The 14734-nt window shown below is 37.4% G+C and overlaps 1 protein-coding gene across 6 annotated transcripts in view; it reads left to right on the top strand.

Moving 5' to 3' along the window:
• The window catches only part of LOC306876505 (ubiquitin carboxyl-terminal hydrolase 9X), a 36984-nt gene that overhangs the window by 12963 nt on the left and 9287 nt on the right, over nucleotides 1–14734 (top strand). For 4 of the 6 annotated variants that reach the window (XM_079427732.1, XM_079427734.1, XM_079427736.1 and 1 more), the window contains 21 exons: nucleotides 413–755; nucleotides 1070–1165; nucleotides 1262–1473; nucleotides 1582–1822; nucleotides 1966–2115; nucleotides 2394–2514; nucleotides 2610–2740; nucleotides 3259–3537; nucleotides 5093–5218; nucleotides 5448–5585; nucleotides 5703–5869; nucleotides 6243–6351; nucleotides 6465–6611; nucleotides 6694–6840; nucleotides 6975–7182; nucleotides 7302–7522; nucleotides 9238–9428; nucleotides 9522–9695; nucleotides 9788–9929; nucleotides 10018–10221; nucleotides 10325–10886. In XM_079427732.1, the coding sequence (XP_079283858.1) occupies nucleotides 413–755; nucleotides 1070–1165; nucleotides 1262–1473; nucleotides 1582–1822; nucleotides 1966–2115; nucleotides 2394–2514; nucleotides 2610–2740; nucleotides 3259–3537; nucleotides 5093–5218; nucleotides 5448–5585; nucleotides 5703–5869; nucleotides 6243–6351; nucleotides 6465–6611; nucleotides 6694–6840; nucleotides 6975–7182; nucleotides 7302–7522; nucleotides 9238–9428; nucleotides 9522–9695; nucleotides 9788–9929; nucleotides 10018–10221; nucleotides 10325–10886 (4109 nt within the window). The remainder of the gene's footprint in view (nucleotides 1–412; nucleotides 756–1069; nucleotides 1166–1261; nucleotides 1474–1581; nucleotides 1823–1965; nucleotides 2116–2393; nucleotides 2515–2609; nucleotides 2741–3258; nucleotides 3538–5092; nucleotides 5219–5447; nucleotides 5586–5702; nucleotides 5870–6242; nucleotides 6352–6464; nucleotides 6612–6693; nucleotides 6841–6974; nucleotides 7183–7301; nucleotides 7523–9237; nucleotides 9429–9521; nucleotides 9696–9787; nucleotides 9930–10017; nucleotides 10222–10324; nucleotides 10887–14734) is intronic. The other 2 variants (XM_079427733.1, XM_079427735.1) reach the window with 1 other exon arrangement.

Here is a 14734-nt window from a genome sequence, read left to right on the forward strand (position 1 = left end):
TGGCTCCAAACACTACTCATTCTTGTCATGAAGTATCACAGCGTTTAGCAGAATAAGCTGTTTATCACTGTAGCTAGGCGACGAAGGTTCCACAAATGGAAAGTGTTTTTCACTTCACCTTTTTAACCTGCTTTCTATCCCTTTGATTTCATTACTACAAATAAACACAAACCGAATGTTCTGTGTGTACAAGACTATTGTAATAAAAAAGGCAAGTTATTTGTCATCATTGGCAAATTTCTTGTCCACCAAGGAACAGACCGTTCCTTGGTGTGCACCTAATTTCAGAAAATGGCTTTCACACCAATCAAGCTCTGACATCAAATGGATTTGGTCTGCACCACAAGGTCTATTATGGAAACTCTCTAAAGACTCCCTAAATAACAAATTACTAAATATCCTCGCCCTTCAGGTTCTTACTGAAAGATGGGCAACTCTGGCTGTGCGCACCTCAGGCTAAGCAGATCTGGAAGTGCCTGGCAGAGAATGCGGTGTTCTTGTGTGATCGGGAGGCCTGCTTCAAATGGTACTCCAAACTCATGGGCGACGAACCCGACCTTGACCCTGACATCAACAAGGACTTTTTTGAGAACAACGTACTGCAGCTTGACCCTTCACTGCTGACAGAGAATGGGATGAAATGCTTTGAACGATTCTTCAAGGCTGTCAACTGCAGGGAGGGCAAACTGGTGGCAAAACGCCGAGCGTACATGATGGATGACTTGGAGCTGATAGGGCTGGATTACCTGTGGAGGGTAAGGATCAAATAAAGCTGCATTGGTATATTCAGAGCTACTTATTCTGGGATATTACCTGTCTGAAATGCCTTCATTTTTAGTCTGTTGGTAATTTTGAAATAAGTCAATGTATTGTAACAAAATGTCAAGTAGCAACGTTGAAAATTTGCCCTTAAATGGAACTTTTTGGTATTTTTGGACATCACAGTTATGCTGTTGTAATATCACTAGTATTATTTTTAAGCTAAATGAGCCAAAGGTTAAATTTAGTCAAATGCTAAATGTTAACCTGAGTTCAAACCATCTATTTTCCTTTTCTTTTTTATTAACAGGTTGTGATTCAAGGAAGTGATGATATTGCTAGCCGAGCAATTGACTTGCTTAAAGAGATTTATACAAACCTCGGACCAAAATTACAAGCCAATCAGGTAATAATACAGCTGAAAAGCATATTACTTGCTGTAATAAATGTTGGAGTGCTCTTGAGTTTGTTTTTAAAATGTGTCATGTATGACTGTTTGCAGGTAGAGATCCATGAGGATTTTATTCAGTCTTGCTTTGACCGGCTTAAAGCCTCCTATGACACTCTGTGTGTGCTGGACGGAGATAAAGACAGCATTAACTGTGCCAGACAGGAGGCCATACGCATGGTGAGAGTACTGACTGTGCTCAGGGAGTATATAACCGAGTGTGACAGTGACTACCATGAGGAGAGGACCATCCTGCCCATGTCCAGGTAGACCCATTCAAACCTGTCATAAATGAACTCAAATGATTTTCTTCTTGTCTATGATGGCCAGATTCGAATAAACTATCCATTTAAATAATTTTTTTCTCTTTTAAGGGCTTTCAGAGGAAAGCATATCACGCTAGTTGTGCGTTTCCCAAACCAAGGCCGACAGGTTGATGATCTGGATATTTGGTCGCATACCAACGACACAATTGGTTCTGTGCGACGCTGCATTCTGAACCGAATAAAGGCCAACAGCACGCACACCAAAATTGAGCTGTTTATCGGGGGAGAGATCATAGACCCAGCAGATGACAGGAAGCTAATCGGGCAGCTAAACCTCAAAGATAAAACTGTAAGCATCTGCTTGGCTGTTATTTCTCAATTTACTCAATATTGCATTCCACATACATAACTTTTGTCTTATATTTAACAGCTTTTGACGTGTATATGTTAGTTAATGAGATTTGCTTTTTGTTTCGTTTTTTTCTTCTCTAGCTCATCACAGCTAAGCTCACCCAGGTCAGCGCCAATATGCCTTCCAGTCCAGACAGCTCCTCAGACTCCTCCACTGGCTCCCCTGGGAACCATGGCAATCACTACAGTGATGGGCCAAACCCTGAAGTGGAGAGCTGTCTTCCTGGCGTGGTGAGCATTGTGCCATAATTGAGTCAAATGGTCTATTTGTTGAAAGGAGAGTGCATCTATTGTCATGAAAAATAACTTCACAGATTCACAGAAGCTGTTTGTAAATTTTGCATATCCACCTGTGGTGCCTTGCTGAGAGATCTGTAGAAGCCCCCCCCCATTTGCTAAATGCCTGGATTTAGTATTACATTTATAACTGTATTTATTATAACTGGCTTTAATGTTTTGCATTTTATGTTGGCAATTTTAAGTGTAACCTCTGATTCTTACTGTCTCAGATAATGTCCCTGCACCTGCGCTACATCTCTTTCCTCTGGCAAGTTGCAGACCTGGGCTGTAATCTCAACATGCCTCTCCTGCGGGATGGAGCTCGTGTTCTAATGAAGCTCATGCCTCCAGGTGCTCTTTATGCTTCATTAGATGTCTGCTTGAGACATCTAGCTGCTGCACCAATCTGCGGTCTCTATTCATTACTCACTGTTGTTGCCTTTCAGATAACACCACAGTGGAAAACCTGCGAGCCATCTGTCTGGATCACGCCAAACTTGGCGAAAACAGCCTTAGCCCCACATTGGATTCACGTTTCTTTGGACCATCACCATCTCAAGTGCTTTACTTGATAGAGGTTTGTTTGGTTCTCAATATGAAAATATTTTATGAAACTAGCCAAGCATAGATGCACAGCTGGTTATGTGTACCACACAAAAGCAGTGTTATTTTAGTATTATTTCCTCTTTTTTTTTTTCACCCCCAGAATTGTATTTTATTGAATAAATAAAATTTTACAATTTTAAAATAAATCAGTTTTATTTTATTGAACTGAGTGATTGAATCAAATAGCAATAATAATAAAAATATTTAGAAATGCTATGTGTGTGTGTGTGTGTGTGTGTATATAGATAGATAGATAGAAAAAACACAAAAGGAGCAAAAAGTACATAAGGAGCAAAAAGTACATGTTTAAAATATTACAAAAATATAGTTTTTTATTATTTAGCTTTATTTTTTATTTTAGTTTAGGAGGTTTTTTTTTTTTCATCTAATATATATATATTTTAATAAAATGGGCATAGTAACACTTCCCTAAAGGCTTTCCTGTGTGGCATCATTCTTTGATATACGCAATGTTTCTGTGTGTCTCAGGTGGTGTACGCCTTGCTCATGCCTGCCAGTGGGACGTTGGGTGAGGATGCGAGTGACTTCCAATACAACTTCTTGAAGAGTGGTGGACTGCCCCTGGTTTTGAGCATGCTCACCAGAAATAACTTCCTGCCAAATGCTGACATGGAGACCCGAAGGGGAGCTTATCTCAACGCACTAAAAATAGCCAAACTGCTGCTCACAGCTGTAGGCTTTGGCCATGTGAAGGCTGTGGCGGAGGCCTGCCAGCCTGTGGTGGAGGGGACTATCCCTGTGTCGCCTGTAAGTTGCCCTTGCTTTAGCTCCTAACTGTTCCTTTCAAGGAAGTCTTGCAAAAGTATAAGCACATTACCTTCAGTGAAATTTACTTTACAGAAAAGGTCCAAAACTTAGACCCTCGATTTATTAAAATCAGTTTCAATCTTGTAATTTTATAAGGAACACAATTTAAATACATTGTGATATCATATTGGGATTTTAAAACTGCAGCAATGGCATAAGAGAAAGACTTGGCGTCTTAGGGAGAAAAAGTGAACCTGCGTTCACTTGTGTGCTGCGCTTTACACTTTTGTCCAGTACCTCATCTCATAAAAGTGCATTTGGCACAGCTCTAGTCTGTAGTTTGGACCAATTATGGGAGGATCGGATAGTAAAGTTTGCTTATTGCAAAAACACAAATCTGTTTGAATCACTGCAAGGAAGGAAGTAAGTGAAGTGTTTTGTTTTTTTGTTTTTTTTCCCTCTTTCTTTCGGAGTGGATTTTATAGGTTCAGCACTGAGGGTTTCATTTCTGTTTAAGACCATAACCTTTCAGCCTCTCTGACATTCATCAATCATTAGAAGCAGGCTGGCTTGCCCTATGTAGCTCCACAAATGTCAAGGGTATACAGTGTCTTGTAAGGAAACACTCACACAGACTCCAGAAGCGTTTACATGAGGGAGTAATAACCATGAGAATGGGGAAAGTTAAATGTAGTTTGATCATTCATTTTTCTCTTTATTTCACTGTATTTGATTGTTTCTATGGATGTAATGGAACAATAGGGTTGGAAAATACCACTGACCATGATTTTGACTGCATCACAAGGTGAAATGTGAAGCTATATTTTTGGTTAAAGCACTGAATGTTTCTGTACAAAAAAAAGAACACGATTTATAGTTTTTACCAGTGTTTGGTTGAGTTTTCTGCATTTAAACTGTGCTTCACAGATTACAACTTTGTACAGAAAGGGTTTTTGGGCTATTGTTCAAAGTTTTGGAGTCAGTAATCTTTTCTTTTTTTTTCTTTTTAAGAAATTAATGCTTTTATTAACCTGGAATGCATTAAATTGATTAAAAGTATCAGTAAAGACATTTATTATTTTATCAAAGATTTCTAGTGATAAGAAACTGTTCTTTTGAGCTTTCTATTCATCAAAGAATCCTGAAAAAAATTATCCCATAAATGTTAATATTTGTTGCCAAAAAATATTAAACCGCACAACTATTTTAAAAATTCATGATGATAAATGTATCTTGAGCATGAAAAAAAGCATATTGAAAAGATGTCTGAAGGATCATCTGACTGCTTTCCCATCACAATTACATTTTAAAATATATTAAAATAGAAAAGTTATTTTAAACTGTAATAACTTCACAAGATTACAGTTTTTACTGTATTTTGTTCAAATAAATTAAGCCTTGGTGAGAAGGTTTTTTTCAAAAACAAATATTTTTGAGCTCCAACTTTTGAATGGTAGTTATTTTCTGTTTTCTAGCTCTCTTTCTTGCGTTAATGTACATAATAGAGACCTAGCATGAATTTGCAAGATAATTATTTTTCCTAAATTGTTCATAGATCAACCAGACCACACATGACCAGGCTCTAGTGCTACAGAATGCCTTGCAGAATATCCCAAACCCCTCAGCCGAGTGCATGCTGCGGAACGTGGCCATCCGCCTCGCCCAACAGATCTCGGATGAGGTATGTTATACAACACCACACAACCGGCGCCTACGGAAACTGATTTGTTTGCATTGTTCAAATAAGTGTCCTTAGCTATCTTTAAATGTCTGTAATGATCAAAAATATTTTTGTTGAAACCTCTTTTGCTTTGCGTGTGACAAAAGAGATTTACAAAGGCATTAACTGAGGAAATGCCTCATGATTCAGGCTCAGTTTTCTTAGTTTGTCCTTCTCTTCCTGTACCCAGAACTTCTTCCAGGCCTCCAAGTACATCCCAGATATCTGTGTCATTCGAGCGGTTCAGAAGATTGTCTGGGCTTCTGGCTGCGGCTCTGTTCAGCACGTCTTCAGTTCTAATGAGGAGATCAGCAAGATCTACGAGAAGGTGCTAGTTCTTGGCTATATTGGAAAAATAAAACCTATGTGTGATTATTTATGAACTCAATATAATGAATATTATTTATGACTAGTATTTATGCCTGTGATGTTGGATCTTCCACAGACCAATGCTGGCAATGAGCCAGATACAGAAGATGAGCAGGTGTGCTGTGAAGCTCTGGAGGTCATGACCCTGTGTTTTGCCCTTCTGCCCACTGCACTAGATGCACTTAGCAAAGAAAAGGCCTGGCAGACCTTCATTATAGATCTGCTGCTGCACTGCCAGTGCAAGTGAGTTATCGTAAAATAGAGTACTGATATTTCTGTTATGCTGTTGCTTTTGTAAATTTTGTTGTAGTTTTAAGGAAGTATTTTTATAAAAGTTCATACCAGACTTTCAGAAATGTATTTTTTATTTTTATTTAGTCTCTAATATTTAATTATATATTTAATTTAATATTAAGTTGTGTAAATGATTTACAAAATTAAAACCTTTAAAAAAATAAAAAATACAGTGTGGACCTAAAGTGAGGCATTGAATTTTATGAACTTGAAATTAATTTACTAACATTTTTCAAACTGATTTTTGTTACTTTATCAAACAGGATAGAATGGTTTCGTTTTATAAAATTCATTGCTAATGCATACTATTATTTGCTTCTAGGTCTGTTCGCCAAATGGCCCAAGAACAGTTCTTCCTCATGGCCACCCGGTGTTGTATGGGCCATAGGCCTCTCCTGTTCTTCATCACCCTCCTCTTCACAGTTTTAGGTGTAAGTGGCTTGTGTATTTCTTTGGGACACAGCTGGAGTTTTTTTGTTGTTGTTGTAAACTCAGAACATCTCATTATTTGTAGTCATCTTTATCCTGTCCTTTTGTGTTCCAGAGCACTGCAAAAGAGCGTGCAAAGCACGCTGCTGATTACTTCACTCTTCTAAGGCACCTACTCAACTATGCATTTAACAGCAACATTAATCTTCCTAATGCAGAAGTTCTCCTAAACAATGAGATTGACTGGTTAAAGCGCATCCGGGTATGTTGGTTTACCTAAACTTCTTTTGGAATTAAAATAGAAACTTTAGTGTGTGGAAATTTGAGTGTTTTCTTTTCCCTAGGATGAAGTGAAGAGGACTGGCGATCCTGGGGTTGAAGAGACCATTTTGGAAGGTCATATTGGTGTCACAAAAGAGCTACTAGCTTTCCAGACCCCAGAGAAGAAGTTCCACATTGGCTGTGAAAAAGGAGGTGCTAGTCTTATAAAGGTAAACATTTCTGTGGTAATCATTGGCCACTTTTGCTAAATAACATCAACAGAAAAAAAAAAAAATCTCCTATTTGTGACTTCATTGCCATATCAGACTAACTGATCTTCCTTTTTTCCATGAACTCCTTATAGGAGTTAATGGATGACTTCCTGTTCCCAGCATCTAATGTGTACTTGCAATACATGAAGAGTGGAGAATTCCCCACTGAGCAGGCCATACCTGTGTGTAGCACCCCAGCCACCATCAATGCCGGCTTTGAACTGCTGGTTGCACTTGCTGTCGGATGTGTGCGAAATCTCAAGCAGATTGTGGACACACTAACTGATATGTACTATTTAGGTGTGTGCTAATGTTGATTCCTGATTCCTAGAAATTGTGCACTCAACCCCATCAGTTTCATGATACATAGTTATTTGCTTATTTACTTTTTTATAAATGTTTTTTTTATGTACCTTTAGGTTGTGAACCACTTACAGAATGGGAATATTTGCCGCCAGTTGGCCCAAGGCCCACCAAGGGCTTTGTGGGTCTGAAAAATGCAGGTGCGACTTGCTATATGAACTCAGTGATCCAGCAGCTCTACATGATTCCTCCCATTAGGAATGGCATCCTGGCTATAGAAGGCACAGGCAGCGATGTGGATGATGATATGTCTGGAGATGAGAAGCAAGATAATGAGGTACTGCCTAACATGGTTCATTTCCGGAGTCTCAGGCTGATGAGAATTTTACTCTATATGTGAATATTTTAAATAAAAATGTACTATAAAGCAAAACAAATCTCTGGAGGAGGTCGGAGTATTATTCACTTAGATTGAGCAATGTGAACGCAAAGTTTACTTTTTTTTTTTTTTTGGGGATATTCCATATTTTTCCCATTTATAGGTTTGAATTCACTTTCAACGGACAGTGTGAATGCAATTTAGTCACTTTTTGGTCCATATAAAACCCTAAAGATTCAAAGAGCTTACCTGTTATTTTAGTATTATTTATATACTGTTACAGTTTTTATTATTGTTTTGAATTGGCTTTTATTTGAATGTTTTTAGCATTAAATTTGATTGTTAAATTGTTTAGCTTTAATGTCTGTCTTAGTATTCTTAGTAATTCTTGCATACTTGGAAATTAAACAAGATGTTTCATCTTTTTTTCCCCAATTTTTTTATTTATATATATTATATATATATTTTTTCAGTTTTATTTCAGTTAGCAAAAGGAACTTTTAATAGTTTTAGTTAACAGTAACACTGGCACATTGCATGTTGAACCAAGGAAATTTGCAATGGGCCATTAGCACCTTTCCCAATCACGGTGAATAAAGATGGGAGTAGGATTTCCTAGGGAAAAGTTCAGGTGGAGAGGTGTGGCTTCTCATTTCCCAGTATAATTAAGCTCAGGTGTGTGCTTTATTAACCCAGAGAGCGTTTTACGACTCTTGCACTTGTTGTTCTGGAAGCACACACAGGCTACATTCACACTGCAGGCAAATGTGGCCCAAATCAGATTTTTTTTTTGCTCACACGTGACTCCGATTGTTTTTGTCATGACAGTGTGAACCGCACAATCACATGGAATCTGATCTTTTCAGTTCCGATTTGTGCCACTTCCATATGTGGTACTAAATCCGATCCAGGTCAGATGTTTTGCAATGCGACCACAATGTGAATGGTCATGTCGGATTTCATGGGGCTTTTACATCACTCTAGATTGACATTTGTCATAATTCTGTGCTGACGAGAGACACTTAAAAGATTTTACATACCCAAAGTTATCAAGATAGTAGCGAAAAGTAATCAGTGGAAGTACAGTGATGTGTCAGAAGTCATATGTATTACAGTGACAACTCCACAAGCAAAACATTAGGGCTCGTATCATAAAAGTTTCAAAACTGCTGTCTTTCGTCACATCCATGTCTTTATTTTTTCATATTGCTTGCGCATAATTTCGCTGGCTTCTGCAGCAGATCACACCATAAATAAATGCATAATCTCTTACTTTACATCCTCCGTGTTTACTTCCGTATGACGGCACGCTGCACAAGTGTTGCCAAATCCACAGTTTCGATGTGGAATTGGGCTACTTTTTCCACTGTTGCCACGGGTTGTTTTTCAACTTTGTGGGTTAACGCGATATTTTTAACAGTTTCTGATGACTGTTAATGTCGTTAAATTGAAATTATATTCCACCTTTTTCATGGATGAACTGCCCAATGATGACTATCATCCTTTCTCAGTACCAAGTGACTGACAAATTTAGCCATCTCTGGGGTGTAAATGCCATGTGTGCATTCCCTGGAGCTGAGGGCATTTTAACAAAAGTTTTCTTTAAATTATTATGTGATTGAAGTTACTTACAACAACTGAAGTTTATTGAAAGTTTTGCTTTAATTTTGCAGAGTAATGTGGATCCCCGGGATGAGGTGTTTGGCTATCAGCACCAGTTTGAAGACAAACCTTCTCTCAGTAAATCGGAAGACAGGAAGGAATACAACATTGGGGTTCTTCGGCAGTTGCAGGTCATTTTTGGACACTTGGCTTCCTCCAGGTTGCAGTACTACGTGCCTAGGGGATTCTGGAAGCAATTTCGGTAAATTCACCCTCTCTATTTCATGTAATCCTCCTTTCTTTTAAGACTGGACAAGGCGCTATTCTCTAAACCGGTCTCTTCCTCTTTCTGCAGGTTGTGGGGTGAACCAGTCAATCTGAGGGAGCAGCACGATGCCCTGGAGTTCTTTAACTCGCTGGTAGACAGTTTAGATGAGGCTTTGAAAGCATTGGGTCACCCTGCCATGCTGAGCAAAGTGCTGGGTGGCTCTTTTGCTGACCAGAAAATATGTCAGGGCTGTCCTCACAGGTACATTGGAAATCTAATATTGTGGGGGTTTTTTTTTTTTGCCTTAGTAGATTTTGTGTGCCAGTGTAACACACTCCATACTGCCTTTTCAGATATGAATGTGAGGAATCGTTTACGACGTTGAATGTAGATATCAGAAACCATCAAAATCTCCTCGATTCTATGGAGCAGTATGTGAAAGGAGACTTGCTCGAGGGTGCAAATGCCTACCACTGTGAAAAATGCAACAAGAAGGTGTGTGTTCAGTCTTTATCTTAAGGATGTCTTTTGTTGTTTTTTAAGAGAACACTATTATGCTCAAGGTGGTGTGTCTACATGACAGGTGGACACAGTGAAGCGTTTACTCATTAAGAAGCTTCCTCCGGTGCTTGCCATCCAGCTGAAACGCTTCGATTATGACTGGGAACGAGAGTGTGCCATCAAGTTCAATGATTACTTTGAGTTCCCACGGGAGTTAGACATGGAGCCCTATACAGTAGCTGGAGTAGCCAAGCTGGAGGAGTCTGATGTCCACCCAGAGAACCAGGTATTATACCAACATGGTCTTTCTTTGGTATTCAAGTTGTCTAATTAAATTAAATGCCATTTGGGGATATTTTATATAGCTGAGGTTTTGAAACTGTCTTTAGCAGCAGGTTGTCCAGCAGAATGAGCCATCAGAGCCGGAACCCCCCTGCAGCTCTCGTTATCGTTTGGTGGGAGTGCTGGTCCACTCAGGCCAGGCTAGTGGAGGTCATTATTACTCCTACATAATTCAGAGGAACGGCATTGGTGGTGAAGGAGAAAGGAACCGTTGGTATAAGTTTGATGATGGAGACGTCACTGAGTGCAAGATGGATGATGACGAGGAGATGAAGAACCAGTGCTTTGGTGGAGAGTACATGGGTGAGGTCTTCGACCACATGATGAAACGCATGTCCTACAGGCGACAGAAACGCTGGTGGAATGCCTACATCCTCTTTTATGAGCGTATGGACACGTTAGACAAGGACAGCGAGCTGGTTAAATACATCACTGAGCTCACAGTGACCAGCAAACCTCACCAGGTGAAGATGCCCTCTGCTATCGAACGCAGCGTGCGCAAACAAAATGTGCAGTTTATGCACAACCGTATGCAGTACAGCTTGGAGTACTTCCAGTTCATCAGGAAACTGCTGACCTGTAACAGTGTCTACTTGAACTCACCTCCAGGTAAATCCAGCCATTGACCTTGCTCTATTCTCCGCTGTTGTAGATGGAATCTGCAACATGCCATTCATTTTGAATCCATTCTTCAATCTGTTTCCTTGAAAAATGGATCAAAAGCAGAATTTGACTTTCTTGTATCTAGAGGGAAATCCTGCTATTGTCCTGATATGAAAAATCAATTTTGTTAATATCTTAAGATCAAATCATTTAAATTAGTGATCGACTGATATATCTGCCGATATTTGACATTTTTCAAATTTCGGCATCGGCCAATAAGTTTTTCTGTTTGGCCGACGCGTTCAAGGACTTTTATTTTGACTGCGCTGAGAACGGCAGCGCCTGAGCATACGGTGCTCACATTCTCCCTCTACTAGTTCGCTGTTGTCATTAACATTAAGCAAATACATTTATATAATTTAAACAAATCTTTGCATGACTAATGAACATTTAATTTTACAAACCTTGCTAACTTAGTCGAATCCAGTTGTGTGGTCTGCATGACGTTCGATCTGTGTGAATTGAATGCGGACAGGAGGAGAGATCGATCGACAAACTTTAAACTCATGATTTCAAATTATGCTGAGATTTATGCATTTGCCCACTGTCATATTCATGTCATTTTCACTGTATGCTATGTAAAATGACTGTTACCTTGGATTTATTTGAACAATATAATTCCCAGTGCACACAAACTTCCCAGAATACGGAGTGCCCTGTTAGTTAGTTAGTTGTTTATTTGTTTTTGTTTTTTTGCACAAGAGTAAAATAGATGCAATAAAAACAAAACAAAAATACAATCCATATACTGTGCAGGGAGAGGCAGAAAACCCAAAAGGGCTTATTTAGAGCCTCCACCTAAACATCAAAGTAGGCACACCACAGCTCCAGAAATGTAGAAATATTTAATTATGTTCTCACCACAGGTGACATTTCGAGCTTAAACGATTTTCATCAGACGCTCTTCATCAAAGAGTAGTAGGAAAAGTACTCGCCCAAACAATATTACAATATGAAGGATACAGATAAATTAAACCATAAGACACTCTGTAGTAACAAGATGCCTAACCCTCCTTATTATACCAGTAGATTTATGTATTTTTCTGCTCACATAATCAGCTTGTGCTTTCCAACTCAGTCTCATCAACAAACACTCCCAAGAATTTGGTAGTTGACACTTGAGGCACCTCAGTAGATTATAATTTATTAATATTATATAATATTACATAATATTTTATGATAAATCCTTTGGGTATAATTTTTATACTACTAAATTACTAAACTACTAGATTTAAAGATAATTTGTTTAAATTAAATTGCATAGACCATCATTTGCATTCTTAATCAATGAATTCAAATTTGGATGAGAGAGAGAGAACTAAGGTTGTATCGTCAGCAAACATTACTGGAGTAAGAATATTTGAAACATCCGACAGGTCATTTATATAAATAAGAATTAGTAGTGGTCCAAGTATGGACCCCTGAGGAACCCCACAGAGTAGACTTGCTTTGCTAGAATAGCAACCCTTATAACAAACAAACTGTCTTCTATTAAAAATATAATTCATCAACCATTTATATGTAAAATCATGAAATCCATATTTATACAGCTTTTCCAATAAAATGTAATGATTAACTGTATCAAAAGCTTTTGACAAGTCTAAAAAAATATTACAAGCCAATTCTTGATTTTCCCGTGCAAGGGTAACCTTATCAATCAGGTCAAGCAAAGCCATATAAGTAGAGTTTTTTTTTCGGAATCCATATTGATGTTTATAAAGAGTAGAGATCTTAAAAATGGAGATAATAGGAAAGTTTCCTGAGATATATAAATAAATAATCAATCCAGGGGTACATATATTATTAGCTAGTTTAAAAAACGTATTAAATTTTTGAGCTGTCAAAAGGATCATTAAACAAATTTTCGCCATCCACAAAGTCTGAAGGTAATTCCGAATTAGTCTTTTCTCTCTATAGCAACTGATTTATCACTGTCCATGTGGATTTAATATAATTTGAGCATTTCTTACATTTTTCACCAAGGTATTGCTTTCTTGCTGATCTAATAGAATGGTTATATTTATTTCTGTAAGATTTATAAACACCATAGGTGAGATGAGTGGGATTTAAAATATATTTTCTATAGAGTTTGTTCTTTGTCTTAAACATTTTCCATAAACTAACTTTAAACCAAGACTTATTTAAGTCCTGACTAAATTTATTAGCAGAACTACTGACTGGAAAACATTTATTAAAACTACAACTAATAACAGTCATAAATTGTTGATATGCTCTAGCAGCATCATATTCCTTATACAGATCATCCCAAGAGGTACTAGAAATCAGATCTTTAAATTTAGAAATATTTAACTTGCTCATAATTCTCTTTTGCTAAATTTCTTTTGATAGTTTAACCCTGTTAACCCTAATTTCAGAATAGTGAAATATAGGAAAATGATCAGACAAGTCTGAAAACAAAACACCAGATTTAGTTCCTTCACTTAGAGAATTTTTAGAAATGTTATCAATTAAAGTTGCTGAATTTTCTTTAACTCTTGTAGGTTTATGAATAAGAGGAAAATAACTAGAATAAAGAATATTTAGGAAATCTGCAGTTGGGGTATCAAATTTCTTTTGTAAAAGATTCATGTTAAAATCACCCAAAATATAACTATATTTATGCTCATTGTTTATCAAATCAAGGAAGTTGGCAAAAGTATCATTAAAATCTTGAATACTGGAATCAGGTGCTCTGTAAATAACACCCAACGATAATATTTCTTCCTCCATGACCAGTTGAGAGCTCAATAAATAAATGTTCCACATTCTATCTGATTTTAAGGCAAGATCATGCCTAACTTTATATGTATAATCTTCGTGAATAAACAAAGATACTCCACCTGCCAACCTATTCTTTCTAAACATAATGCAAATAGTTAATTTAGATAATTTAAACATTTCTCTAGAGTTCTCATTTAACCATGTTTCAGATAAAGCAATAATAGAAAACTGATTAGTAAAGATGAATTCTGAATAAAATGATCATAATTCCTAGATAAACTTCTCGTTCAAATGAAAAGTAGAAAAAACATTCGAAGGCAAAGATCTACATAAATCATTAAACTGATTTCAGTATAAAAACTACACCAATTTAAAGAATTCAATGATGAAAAAAAGTTTGAATCTGGGTCAACATCAAAATTCTAAGAATCAACTGTAGAAAGATCAAAAGGCTTAAAGGTCTCAACTTCAATAACAAATTTGTTGGAATCAATAATATATATATAAAGAAATGTACAGTACATGTGATTTAATCAAAATACAATAAATAGCTGATAATAAATCTATTGAACCAAACTCTGAACACTTGCCTGCCTTTGTTTTGGTTGATTTTGGATAGGTGGATGAACAATAAGTTTATGTTTCAGATATGCAATGTCACCTCTTTCTCAGGCTGCCTTCATTGCTGGAAGTAATTCTCTCCTCCTTTGCCGGATGGTTTCAGGGAAGTCCTTGTTAATAAAAATGTCTGAGCCCTTTAAGTTCTTTGCTTTATGCAATACTGCAAGTTTATCCTTCAACCGCAAAAATCTGACAACAATAGGTCGGGGCTTCTCTGATGATAACACTGACTTCCCAACTCTGAGCCCAATCCAACTATATTTTCAAATGATCCAGCTGTCATTTTCACTGAAGAGTTTTCTCACTTTTTCTTCAGGTTCAGACACCTTTTCTCTTATAGACTCCTTAATGCCTTCTACAATAATATTATGGCGTCTTGACTGGCCTTCCAGATATTATGTCTTGTCTGAAATTGTGATCAAACTTTTGCAGATTGTGTCCAGATCTGTCCT

The sequence above is a fragment of the Barbus barbus genome (assembly GCF_936440315.1).
Source record: "Barbus barbus genome assembly, chromosome: 10".
Taxonomy (NCBI): Eukaryota; Metazoa; Chordata; class Actinopteri; order Cypriniformes; family Cyprinidae; genus Barbus; species Barbus barbus.